The 13,284-nt window shown below is 37.1% G+C and overlaps 1 protein-coding gene across 1 annotated transcript in view; it reads right to left on the bottom strand.

Moving 5' to 3' along the window:
* Positions 1–13,284, bottom strand: part of GTF2E2 (general transcription factor IIE, polypeptide 2, beta 34kDa) — a 76,141-nt gene that overhangs the window by 30,457 nt on the left and 32,400 nt on the right. Inside the window, exons 4-5 of the mRNA XM_008573584.1 lie at positions 6,020–6,127; positions 3,745–3,927 (exon numbers count right to left, since the gene is read on the bottom strand). Coding sequence (XP_008571806.1) covers positions 3,745–3,927; positions 6,020–6,127 — 291 coding nt within the window. The remainder of the gene's footprint in view (positions 1–3,744; positions 3,928–6,019; positions 6,128–13,284) is intronic.

Below are 13,284 nucleotides of genomic sequence, written 5' to 3' on the forward strand. Positions count from 1 at the left end.
TCACTGGCTGAGCGAGGTGCGGGTGCAACACCAAGGGTTGTGATCCCGTTGCCGGTCCCGGCGCGACACTGAGGGTTGCAATCCGTTGCGTCACGACAAAAAGACAAAAAGGGAAAAAAAAAAAAACTTTGGTGCATCAAAGGATACAATTAACAGAGTGAAAAGGCAATCTACAGAATGGGAGAAAATATTTGCAAATCATATATCTAAAGGATTAATATCCAGAATATATAAAGAACTCCCACCATTCAATAACAAAAAAACACCAATAACCCAATTCAAAAATGGGCAAAGGACTTGAATAGACATTTCTCCAAAGATGACGTACAATGGTCAGCAAGCACATGAAGATGCTCAACATCACTAATCACTAGAGAAATGCAAATCAAAACCACAATGACCTATCACCTCACACTCATTAGGATGGCGAGCGTCAAAAATAAAAACAGAAAATAACAAGTGTTGGCAAGGATGTGGAGAAACTGAAACCTTTGTGCACTGTTAGTGGGATGCTAAAATAATGCAAATGCTATAGAAAACAGTATGGCAGTTTCTCAAAAAATTAAAAATAGAATTACCATATGATAAATTCAGCAATCCTACTTTTGGGATTCAAAGAGTTAGCTGCACACTCATGTTCATAGCAGCATTATTCATAATAGCCAAGAGATAAAAGCAGCCCAATGTCCACTGACAAATGAATGGATAAACAAAATGTGGTATATACATGCAATGGAATATTATTCAGCTTTAAAAAGGAAGGAAATCCTGTCACATGCTACAACATATGGATGAACCTAGAGGAAATTACACTAAATGAAATAAAAATTAAAAAGTCACAAAAAGACAAATACTGGATGATTCCACTTATATTAGGTATCTGAAGTAATCAAACTCAAGTAGAATCATGGCTGCCAGAGACTGGGGCAGGAGGAAAGAGGAGTAGTTTAATGGGTACAGAGTTTCAGTTTTGCAAAACGTAAAAGTTCTGGGGAACATTTCCACTACAATGTGAATATACTTAACACTACTGAACTATACACTTAAAAATGGTTAATATGTTAAAATTTATGCTATGTGTTTTTTACAAGTTAAAATTTTTCTTTAATTGTAAATAACACTTAAGAGTAGCTAATTCAATACATTGCCTTAAAATTAATGTATCACATCACAAATGCAGACTGGCCTAATCGGACTACACTGGCAGTTAATTTAATTGTTAGAAAACCCCCAAATAACAATTACTGAGGGATGAGTAATCTGGAACATTCACTGGTTTTCTTCATTCTCTTATTTACTTGCTTTTGCACAATGCTTTTTGTTCCTTGCTAGAACTATATTATCTATTTCTTCAAAGCACTGTATGATCAACAAAATGACAGTAAGTTATCTTCCATCCCAACCAAGAACTGAAGAGGACGCAATGCAGAAGGAATTTAGCTTAGCTATCTATGACAAAGAACTCCTTCAGAAATTACTTAGGATAAAACACATTTATACATTAGTAAAAAGAGAATAAAATTCTGGGTTTCAAAGAAATTAGAAATAAATCCTCTCTGAAAATGACAACAGACTGCATTTTTCATGATCCCTCCAACTCTAACCCTAACTAAAAGAACAGAGCCAGTAAAGATAGGGTGTCAAAATGACTTTACATCACAATATTATTTAAAATGGACTAAACAATTATCAGATTACAGCACTGTTCTACTTAAGAATGTAATGAAAAGCCTAATGTGTAGTAACAATACTGGCCCCTATCAAAATGGGAAAAAAGAGCAGAGCAGGAAACATACCTAGCACTCCTAACTGTTAAGCTAGGATTCAGAATGCTTACCATTCAACACACTATAAAGAGCACAATTCATCAACTTTGCTGACATGTCATTATTTGCAATATTTGTTCAGGTTGTTTAAGTTTAGGCATGTTAAATTAAAAATCTTGGGAGGGTTCTGCTTCTGGTAATGGAGAAGTAGCTCCTAAAGGACCAACCCTCCCACAGAAAACACTAGAAAACCTGGACAAGACATTTAAAAATCATTAAAGGAACTGAAGAGCTACCAAAAACAGGCAGAAAGGGGAGGAGAGGTGTATACTTGGAAGAAGGAAAGAGCACTGAGGGAAGGCCACCATCAGTGGCCTGTGCAGATAAAAGCGAGAAAGAAATCCTCAGTGTTTCTGGATTGAAAAACCAGAAAATTGATACGGGGTAACCACAGTAGCTAGAAAGTGAAAAAGGGAAACTGGGAAAAAAGAAATTCAGAGGAGTATAAATTCTGTCCAAATCTCTGGCTGCCCTGAACAATGCATGAGTTGAAAAGACTCCAAGCAAAAGAGCTAAGGCTCAAGAACAGAATAGATATGTTAAATGCTACTCACTGTAGGAAAGACAAAGTTTAGAGTCTGAGTCTGGCCAAAATAATTGCCCACTTAACAAAACAAAACAAACAAAAACACTCTTTGGAGGAATACAACAGAACTGTGAGTCTTTACACATATGATTCACAATGTCCAAGACCCAACAGAAATATATGAGATATATGAAGAAATAGGAAAACATAACGTATACTCAAGAGAAAGAAAAAAACAGTGCTGACCAGCCCCTAGATGACTCAGCTGTTGGAATTAGAAGAAAAAGATTTTAAAGCAGCTGTAAGAAATTATTCTCAAGAGTATAATGGAAAAGGCACTTACAATGAATGGAAAAAATAAATAAATAAACAGAAAATCACTCAGCAAAGGAACAGAAACCATAAAAAGTCTGGAACTGGGGCCAGCCCAGTGGCGCACTGCTACAGTGTGCCGCTTGAGAGTGCGGTGGCGCTCCCGCCGAGGGTTCAGATCCCACATACAGACCAGTTCCCGCTCACTGGCTGAGCGAGGTGTGGGAGCAACACCGAGGGTTGTGATCCCATTGCCGGTCCCGGTCCCGTACGGGCGCAACACTGAGGGTTGCGATCCATTGCCAGACACGAAAAAAGACAAAAAAAAAAAAGTCTGGAACTGAAAAATACAATCTCTAAAATAAAAAATTCAATTGGACTTACAACAAATTTAAGATGAAAAGTCAGGGAACTTGACAATAGATTAATAGAACAAAAAAAAAATTGAAAAAAAAAAAAAAAACAGAGCCTCAGGGACAGGTAGGACAATCCCAAATGGTCTAACACGTATGTAATTCAATTTTACCAAGAAGCAGAGGAGAGAAAGGGGCAAGTTTTACTCCACAAGTAGCAAGAAGAATGAACCTGCTTCCAAGTTAGCATCAACCATTAGCAATTATAAAGAATGGAAACAAGCAGCTTTTCCAAGAGAGTTTCAAATTTAAACTGGAAATGTACTCTGTACCAGTATAACTTTTGGTGATAACCCCTTTACGACTTCAAAACAGCCAGGTTATTAACCAATGCTTTTGCATTTAATACCTCTAGTTCTTCAGGTAATCAATGTCTACTATAATAGTGCTGAAGCAGCTCTTGTTTACAAATACAACTTATAACAGAAACACTAATGCCTTTTAAGAAAACTTGCCAAAATTTTCTGAAGACTCAAGCTTTAAGAAAAGAAACCTGACAAAGTTACACAAAGGCAGCAACCCTCTTTCCTGCTCAGTGGCACAAGACAAATTTCATATCTTCAAGTAGCTTTCTACATCGCCATGTATGTATGATGGAGGTTTTAAAAATTATTTAAATTTTATTAAGTAAAATTATGTTAAGACATAGAAAGAAAAGAGAAGTTACCTTGACAGCTTTCTGGGAATTGGGCAGTCCTTCTTCTATGTCTTCTAAAAGAATTCCTCCTAATCCTCGCTGGTCATGCTTATCTAAGAGCCTAAGTAGGGCCTTCTTATCTTTCAAGTTGTACTTGGGCTTGAAGGCGTACTTCCCATCTATTACTTCAATTTTGGGATTGTTGACTAATGCCTGTAACAGTGACACAATTTGGATATATTAGCAAAAGGAAATCTCATATATACATTCTTAAATTCCACTAATTATTAAAAAAGAAAAAACACTACCCAATGTAGTAAACTAAAAGTATCTTGTGAATACGAACTAGTAGATTTAAAATACTGAACATCCAGTATCCTAGGACAGTAGGTAAAGATCAGCATGATGCTCACTTTTTATAAAAGAAATTATGTATTATTTACATAAATTCTTTGAAAGAAATAAGCCATTTTATCATAACTGCTTTGAAGAAAGCTTTATTTTGGAAGACAAAATGGGTAAGAACCAATAAAACACCAATTAATATTAATAGGCAAAGTGAACTGGTATTGCCCATCCCACCCCCAAAGTATAGTTTATTGTATACTGGCATAACAACATGAGAGGCACTGCCCTGGGATGAACAATTAACAGTCTTTTCCACCTGATATCAACTGGCACTAGCAGATGTGGAAAGCACCGAAAAGGACCAGACTAGTACATACAAGAACGTTACCTATAATGACAGCTTGAGAATGAAAATGAGTAGGAATGCAGGAACTACTGAATATAAAATTAGGGCCGAGCCCGTGGCGCACTCGGGAGACTGCGGCGCTGGGAGCGCAGCAGTGCTCCCGCCGCGGGTTCGGATCCCGTATAGGGATGACTGGTGCGCTCACAGCGCTCACTGGCTGAGCGTGGTGCGGCCAGTCTCAAAAAAGGACAAAAAAAAAAAAAAAAGAATATAAAATTATGTTCCTAGACAGTTCTGTTGTACAGCTAATATCAGAAGGAAAGCTCTTCAAGAAAGAGCAGCCCTATTTATTTTCTTCTGCAGTTGCCAGCCTGTCCCTGAAAGGAGAAAGAGAAGAAACACAGAAAGAAGAAAGGAGGGAGAATAGAATAGTAATATGATAATAAAAATAACCTTTAATGTTGGCAGTCCATGAAATTCCAAGATTAGGTAAACCAGCAAATTTAAATGTGGATTACCATTATTTGTATATCACTAATACGACCTACAATGATACTGATTAACTGGTTCATTTTATATTATAAAAATCAAAAACTATATTTTGCTTGGTAAAATAAATTAATTGAATTATGTTTTAGGAATTTTACATTTGGTCTTTAAAATCTATCACTGGTCCTAGAAATTAGTTTTCTTAGTTGTTGTTTCATATGTAAACTCAAAAAAAGGCAAAAATCTGAATTTTAAAAATGTTATTCATAAAAATAAGAAAAAGGAAAAATAAAATAAAAATGAAAAAAATTTTTAAATGCTATTCATTTCCAAATTAGCATTGTCAATGACTGTGCTGGGATTTCTTCAAACAGTGTGTGTTCATACACAATGTTCATGATTATTTTTCCAAGTAACTTCCTAGAGGCAGTAATTTCTATTTCTTAGTAGTAATAGTGCAACAAAATATATCTTGCTATCCCTACAGTATCTCATGTTTTAAATTTCCTAAAACACATATAAAAACAAGACACTTTGCAAATATATAAATTATAAAGTGAAATAAGCATCAATTTCTCTATAAAAACGTAAGTGGAATTGGTGTATTGACTTCTTTACAACTTTTACACTAAAGTCTTAACTTTAACATTTTAAAATAAGTAGAAACACAAAATTATGTAAAAAAAAAAAAAAAAAAAAAAAAAACCAAATCAAACAATCTTATAAATGTGTATGTTTGGGCCGGCCCGGTGGCGCACTCGGTAGAGTGCAGCGCTTGGGAGCGCAGCGGCGCTCCCGCCGAGGGTTCGGATCCCATATAGAGAGACCGGTCCGCTCACTGGTTGAGCGCGGTGCGGGTGCGACACCAAGGGTTGCGATCCCATTGCCAGTCGCGGTGCGGGCGCGACACTGAGAGTTGCAATCCCGTTACTGGTCACGAAAAAAGACAAAAAGGAAAAAAAAAATGTGTATGTTTAAAAAACAAAAACAAAGATCCTACACCAGTTCTTTTAAGAAAAAGTAAAAGCATTATCAGATTTCAGCATATTAAAAAAACTCTAGTTATAGAAAGTATCTCTGGAAATCAACTAATTTTTTACAATATTTTAAGCCTATTCTTACCTCGGTCATTAGCCATTGTTTTTGCTTGAGTCCAATATCCAAATGCTGTGTTTCATCCAAAATTTCTTCTAAAGTTAGAGGATGTGTATCTCCTCGCTGATGCCGTGTCTATCAAGGGAAAAAAAGTCATCATTAGAAGACAGTTTTAAAATGCTAGGTGCATTAAATCACAGCTACACACTAATAAATCTCTTCAAGAATGTAGAACATGTAATACCGAAGCAGCACACCTAGAGTGCTGAAGAACACAGACTACAAAATCAGACAGAACTTGGTTCAAACTCATGGCTCTATAAAACCAAATGATAAAGCTGAGAAAAAATATTTGCAACTCATATCATGAAGAGCTAATCTTCCTAATATTTCAAGAGATCCAAAAGTCTAACAGGAAAATGACCCAAAGACAGGAACACACAGATAACAGAAAAAGAAATGCAAGTGATCTTAACATATGAAAAGATACTCAACTTCCACCAATATATTTCTCACCTATTAGACTGGCAAAACTCCCAGTGTCTGACAACTCTATTAGTGAAGCTATAAGGAAACAGTCTTTTCACAAACTGCTGGTAAGAGTGCAAATTGGTACAACCCTTAGGGAAGGCAATCTGATGATACGAATGTCTTTAAACCCTTTGACCCAGCAGTCCTATTTCTAGGAATTTATCCCACAGATATACCAGCACAACACAGAAAAATGACTTAAGGTCACTGCAGCATTGTTTATAAAAGGAAAATATGAGAAACAATCCAAGTGGCCATCAAGAGGACTAATTAAATAAACTGCAGTAATGCTACTATATAGATGTTCAAAAAGAAAATGTAGATGTTCTCTATGTGCTAATTTGAAAAGAGGTCCAGGACAAGTTATGAAGTTAAAAAACACATTTAGACACCAAACGCTGGAGAGGATGTGGAGGAACAGGAACTCTCATTCACCGCTGGTGGGAATGCAAAACAGTATGGCCACTTTGGAAGACGGTTTAGTGGTTTCTTACAGTACTAAACACACTCTTAACCATTCAATCAATCTAGCAATCACAATCCTTGGCATTTACCCAAAAAAGCTGAAAATGTATGTGCATACAAAAACCTGCAAAAGGATGTTTATAGCAGCTTTAGCCATAACTGCCTAAACTTGGAAGCAACCAAGATGTCCTTCAGTAGATGAATGGATAAACTGTGGTGCACCCAGACAATGGGATATTATCCAATGCTAAAAAGAAATGAGCTATCCAGCCATGAAAAGACATGGAGGAACCATGAATGCATATTACTAAGTGAGAGAAGCCAATCTGAAAAGGATACATACGATATGGTTACAACTGTATGACATTCTGGAAAAAGCAAAATTATGGAGACAGTAAAAAGTTTAATGCTTGCCAAGGGTTAGAAGGAAGGAGGGATGAATAGGCAGAGCACAGAGGATTTTTAGGGCAATGAAACTACTCAGTATGATGCCATAATGGTGGATACTTCATGTTCATCAAAACCCACAGAATGTATAATACTGAGAGTGAACTCTAATGTAAACTATGAACATTGAGTAATAATGTGTTAAAGTAGGTTGATTAATTCTAACAAATGTAATACTTTGGTGTGGGATGTTGATAGTAGGAGAACCAGTCGGGGGAAGAAAAGGGGCCATATGGGAATTCTGTACTTTCCAATCAGTTTTGCCATGAACCTAAAACAGCTCTAAGAAATAAAGTCCATTTTTTTTTTCCTTTTTGTCTTTTTTCGTGTCTTGCAACGGATCACAACCCTCAGTGTCGCGCCCATACCGGACCGGGACCGGCAACGGGATCGCAACCCTCGGTGCTGCGCCTGCATCTTGCTCAGCCAGTGAGCGGGAATCGGTCTGTATGTGGGATCCGAACCCTTGGCGGGAGCGCTGCCACACTCCCAAGCGGCACACTGTAGCAGTGCGCCACCCGGCCGGCCCAAAGTCCATTTTTAAAACAAGTAAATGCAAAAGAAAAAAGTATATATGTTGAAAAATACATACAGTATGAAGCCTTTTACATAGGAAAGGTCAGGCATAATAATAAATTGTTCCTGCACAAAGAACCACTGGAAAAGTCATAAGAAACTAATAAAAGAGGTTACCTGAGGAAAGCAGGATGGGGAGGAAACATGTAGGATTAGAGGTGAGAACAAGACTCTTCATTTATAGCTTCTTACGTCACTTTTTATACTAAGAGATATATTACTTTTCAAAGCAAAAATAACTCTTCAAAAGAAAATAAATCTAGACTCCATCACGTTGAGCAGGTTACTGAAACTCTCTGTAAAACTAGAATAGGCCCTGTAAAAGGAGAATAATCACTTCTCAAAACTAGAGTGTTTGGAAAGACAGACATAAAGCCTAACATCACACACAAAAACCATTTATTGAGCAGCTGCTGTTAATTCGTTCACTTACTCATTCAGATATTTAGTGGTAACTCCTACAAGCTGAGAGTACTGCAATGAGACGTACGATGCCATGAAAACAACTACTGCTTTTCCAAGAGCTCCCAACAGAGGGGAAAGCTAAACAAACATACATCTATGAAAGTCAGGTATACACTTATCTGTCAGAAAGATAACTCAGTCAGAAGAAATGAAAAAGAAAGCTAGATGTGGGCAGACCTAGAAAATAAAGAAAAAGGAAGGGAGGCAGTTGTAGTACAGCACAGTGGTCTCCAAAGTACCCCTGCAGGGGTACACAAATCAGTCAATTTGTATGATTCTTGAGAAGCTTTATTAAAATTTTAATCTAAAATTTCCATTTAAAATTATGTTTTACTAATATTTAATATGTGCATTGACACCAGTGCTTCATGTCAGGTGATCCACATTTCAGATGGTGACATACATGTAGGATTCTTGAGGGAAGACTGGGAATCCCACGTGACAAAGGGATGACAGACATGGCCTCACTCACTCCTCACTTTCAGCATTCTGTAACATATTGTAATTTACCTGCTATCAGATAAATTGTGGTGAATTTTATTTTTTGAAAAAGACTTTAGTACCAGCCAGCCACCCCCAACCAAAAAAAAAAGGCCTTTAAAATATACAACTGTACAGTGCTTCCATAAAGCTGTAAGGAATGATCATTTAAAGCTGAATTACAAGTTTATTTTTACAAAATGGCAAATGTTTCAAATCTGCTAGATATTATGGCAGCTATTTGCAGTTTGCTAACAATTATTTTAAAGATAATTATAATAAACAATCTGTTCCTTCGAAATAAAACCAGCATTTTAACGATGTGTGAAAGTAACAAAATAACTGCTTTTTGAAAGAAATTTGTGCAGTGAAAAGAGCATTTTGAAAAAAAATGTTTTAGAAATATTTCCATCATTATGTGATTTCCAAGTTTAAAAACTATATGGATAAAAACTCATTTCTGCATCTTAAAAATTTTAGAAACAATTTTCTAATCTTTATTTCTAAAATATCTTCCAAACAAAACCCTTCTGTAAGTTTAAAATATAAGGAAATAAATGAATACAACTCAAAAATAAAAAATCACTACCCTGTCTTTATTCTTGTTTTCAAATTTAAAATAAATGGAGGGGCTATCTGGTTAGCTCAGTTGGTTAAAGCACAGTGTTATAACACCAAGGTCAAGGATCTGGTTACCCTTACCAGCCGGTCTCCTCTACCTCCTGCCAAAATAAATAAACAAATTTAATTAATTTAAAATAAATGGGATTTTTGGAATCAGAACAAGCTCAAAGACAGAAGTAGTAATCAATTTATGAAAGCCTAACCACTATCACTGAGCTATGTAAACAGAAAAGCCAAAAACAGCTATCAAATCGCCAAGGGAAAAGCTATTATAACAAAATGAGAAAGAAAAAACTGCTTGGAGGGTTTCATACCATGGCCACTTTAAGGCTGGAGCTGCTGAGTAAACAGAGCAAGAGCCAGCAAAAGCCACAGCTGTGCCCTTCTGATGGAGTTGCCTGGAGGCGGCAGGGGAGAAGGGGGCCTTGGTGGCCCCCAGGACAGCAAGACCACTAATAGGGTTCCCATGGACCCATGCAGGAATGAGGAGCTGGAACAACTGAAAAAAGGAGCCATTTAGAGGCCGGTGAGTCATCACAAGAGATCGGAGCATGGCCTGTCCATGGGAAGTGTTTGGGTCAAGAGTGGTGGGGGAAACAGGCCCACCAGGAGAACACTGGGACACAGCAAGGACAGCCAATCTACCCTCCAATCAGCACAGGACCACTCAAAGGAGACTGGTCAGGAATACAGAATTGCATGGGATACAGTTTGATGAAAAGACTCAAGCCCAAATCAGAGTTTCTACACAACCCAGATGCACTGGGTCTCTAGAGAGCTGGAAGTACCTATAAGGTCAACCGTTAAACCCTGACCTGCACAGAAAGCCTTCCCTAGGGAAACAGCAGCAAAGCAGCAATTTAGCTCAACCACAAAGCTCAAGTACTGGTCTCCATAGGAAGTTCCCCCATTTTAGAAGTAAGCAAATGACAAAAAATTAGTTCTGGCCCAGGCACACCACCAGTACCTTGGGCCCACCAGGGGACCTAAGGCTGGAGCCAGGGACCTGACCCCCACCCACTCACAACCAGGCACACCGCCAGCACCAAGGAGCATGCCAAAAACATCACCTCCATTTGGGTGGCCCACCACTGCCACCACCGTAACCATGGCTGCCATGAAAGTGGCTAGATGTCACAACCACCACGCAGATGGTCCACCAACCACTGGAGTGCATTGAAACAAGGAGAGTCACTAGCAGAGAAAAGAGGATGTCTCTCTCCACAAAATCTATTCCAGAGTGACTAAAGAAGAATCTGCTCTATGATAATACCAGGGGACCCGAACACACCTCTCAGCACTGAACATATCATCTAGGCAACAAATCAACAGAGTAACCGTTACTCTTTCAGAGGGAAAAGAAATCTAGGGTTATCAGTGGTGGGAGGGGGGAGGGAGAGGGGGATAGGGAGAAGTTGGACAAGGAGCATAAAGAATAAGTACAACTTGTAACAATATATATACTAGTAATACTGATTTGATCAACATGTCAACATTGAATCCCAAAAATATGCATAATAAACAATGATTCAATAAAAAATAAAATACATATATATTTATATACATAAATAAAAATATTTATGTGTATATATATATATCTCCTAATGTTGTCACAAGGTATTGCTTTCTTCTGAGAGGTACTAGCATCAAAAACCCTTAGAAATGAAATGAAAAATGTCTAGAATGCCACAAAAATGATTCGCTTTATTAAATAAAGACCAGTGCAGTTTGAGCACATAAATCTCCGCTACATACAGAAATCCAGTGGCTTAGCAGAGGTGGTATTCTTGACAGAACAGTAAGCTGAAAGGTGAATTACAGAAGTACTTTCAAGAAGATAGTAGGCCATACTTTACTGAGTGCTTTGAAGATGAAGAATGACTGCGGAAGCTAGTTTTCTTAGCAGATTTTTTTTTTTTTAGTAATATGAACCAGTTGAACAAGTCTAGAAAAAAATGCTCTAACTCCAAGTGATTTCAAAGGAAATTTTTGGATTTCAAAGGAAAACTGAATCTTTGAAAAAAATCATGTGGCAAAGGAAATCTTGTAATGCTGTTTGGTCTTGAAAGTGAGGAAGGATATCAGCAAGTCTTGAGCATTATTGAAAACCACCTGGAAGAACTAAAAAGAAAACACTGAAATTTACTCTACCTATACTACTGACTTGCACTAGGGTTAATATCTTTTTGGGGGAGGAGAAACCACCACCACCACCACAACAACAAAAAAGAGTAGGCTAATAAATTGGGCAGATTGAATATAAAAAAAATATCATTCTCTAATCAAAAGAACACTGATAATTACAACCACCACCACCACCACAACAACAAAAAAGAGTAGGCTAATAAATTGGGCAGATTGAATATTAAAAAAATATCATTCTCTAATCAAAAGAACACTGATAATTATTACTAACTCATCATATCTATAACTCACTGATTATGTTAGCGCATGGGAGCTGGAGCTGTAATTTTTTGCAAGGGTTCCTCCAGGGTAAGAAGATTGAGAAAGGCTGCTCCATTGGACTAAGGAACTTTGCCTCTACCATTAATTTGCTACAAGCTATTACCATATATAGGTATTCAATTTTATCAGAAACTTTTTCTGTATCTATTGAGATGATCAAATGATTTTACTCTTTATTCTCTTAATATGACTTATACTAATGAATTTTCAAATATTAACCACTCTTACATTCCCAGAGTAAACTCTTTGTCACAAAGTATTATCCTTATATATGGGCAGATTCAATTTGCCCATCTCTTTTTAAGGATTCTTATACCTGTATTTATGAGAGATACTGGCACATAATTTACATACATTGTTTAAAACTGTAAATAAATCCAGGTTCTTCACCTACTATTGTTATTCGTTTGCTTGTAAGGGAACTCCTTATTGCTCAATATGTACTACTACTGACCACACTGTGCCCCTGTGAGCCAGTCATTTAATTTCTATGAACTCTGGAGTCTCTAATTCAAAAATAATTACCAGAATTAATTCAGACAGAATCTAGGCCAGAAATTCTCAAACTTCAGCATGCATCACAATCACCTGAAGAGCTTTTTAAAACACAGACTGTTGAGTTACACTCACAGAGTTTCAAATTTAATAGCTCTAGGAAGGGACCCATTGGCATTTCTGACAAGTTCCCAAATGATGCTGATGCTGTTAGAGAATGAAAACAGTGAGCAACACTGAGCAAGACTAAAGCAAACTAATCAAACGTTTCAACGTGATGTTTTATATAACTGAGATACACCCACATAAAGGGATAATGGTGAAATCAACAGGAAAATCATTCTATCAAAAAACAAAGTACACCCTTGATTCATTATTTGAGAACTAAAGTAGTGTCTTATATGAAGAAAGGGACATCCTTCATATGGGAGTTTTCAAGATAATTTGGTGTGCTTTTAAGACTTACTCCTTTAAGCAATAAAATTTGTTTTATATCAACCATTTCTATAAAAAGCCTTCTAAAATGGATCATAAACTTCCCCTATCTTCCAAAACAGGTCCACTGCACATAATTAAATTTTTTCTGACGTCTCAGTTACTGTTAACAGTAATTTATAACATAAATTACTGCACTATGGTTTAACAATAACCACCTCCGGAGCTCATGAGATGTGTTGGGCAGTTTGTCCCTGGGCCAAATATTCTCAGTACAGTATTATGATTTTGAAGTTCTTGTGTCTGCC

Source organism: Galeopterus variegatus, unplaced genomic scaffold (assembly GCF_000696425.1).
Source record: "Galeopterus variegatus unplaced genomic scaffold, G_variegatus-3.0.2 Scaffold936, whole genome shotgun sequence".
Classification (NCBI taxonomy): domain Eukaryota; kingdom Metazoa; phylum Chordata; class Mammalia; order Dermoptera; family Cynocephalidae; genus Galeopterus; species Galeopterus variegatus.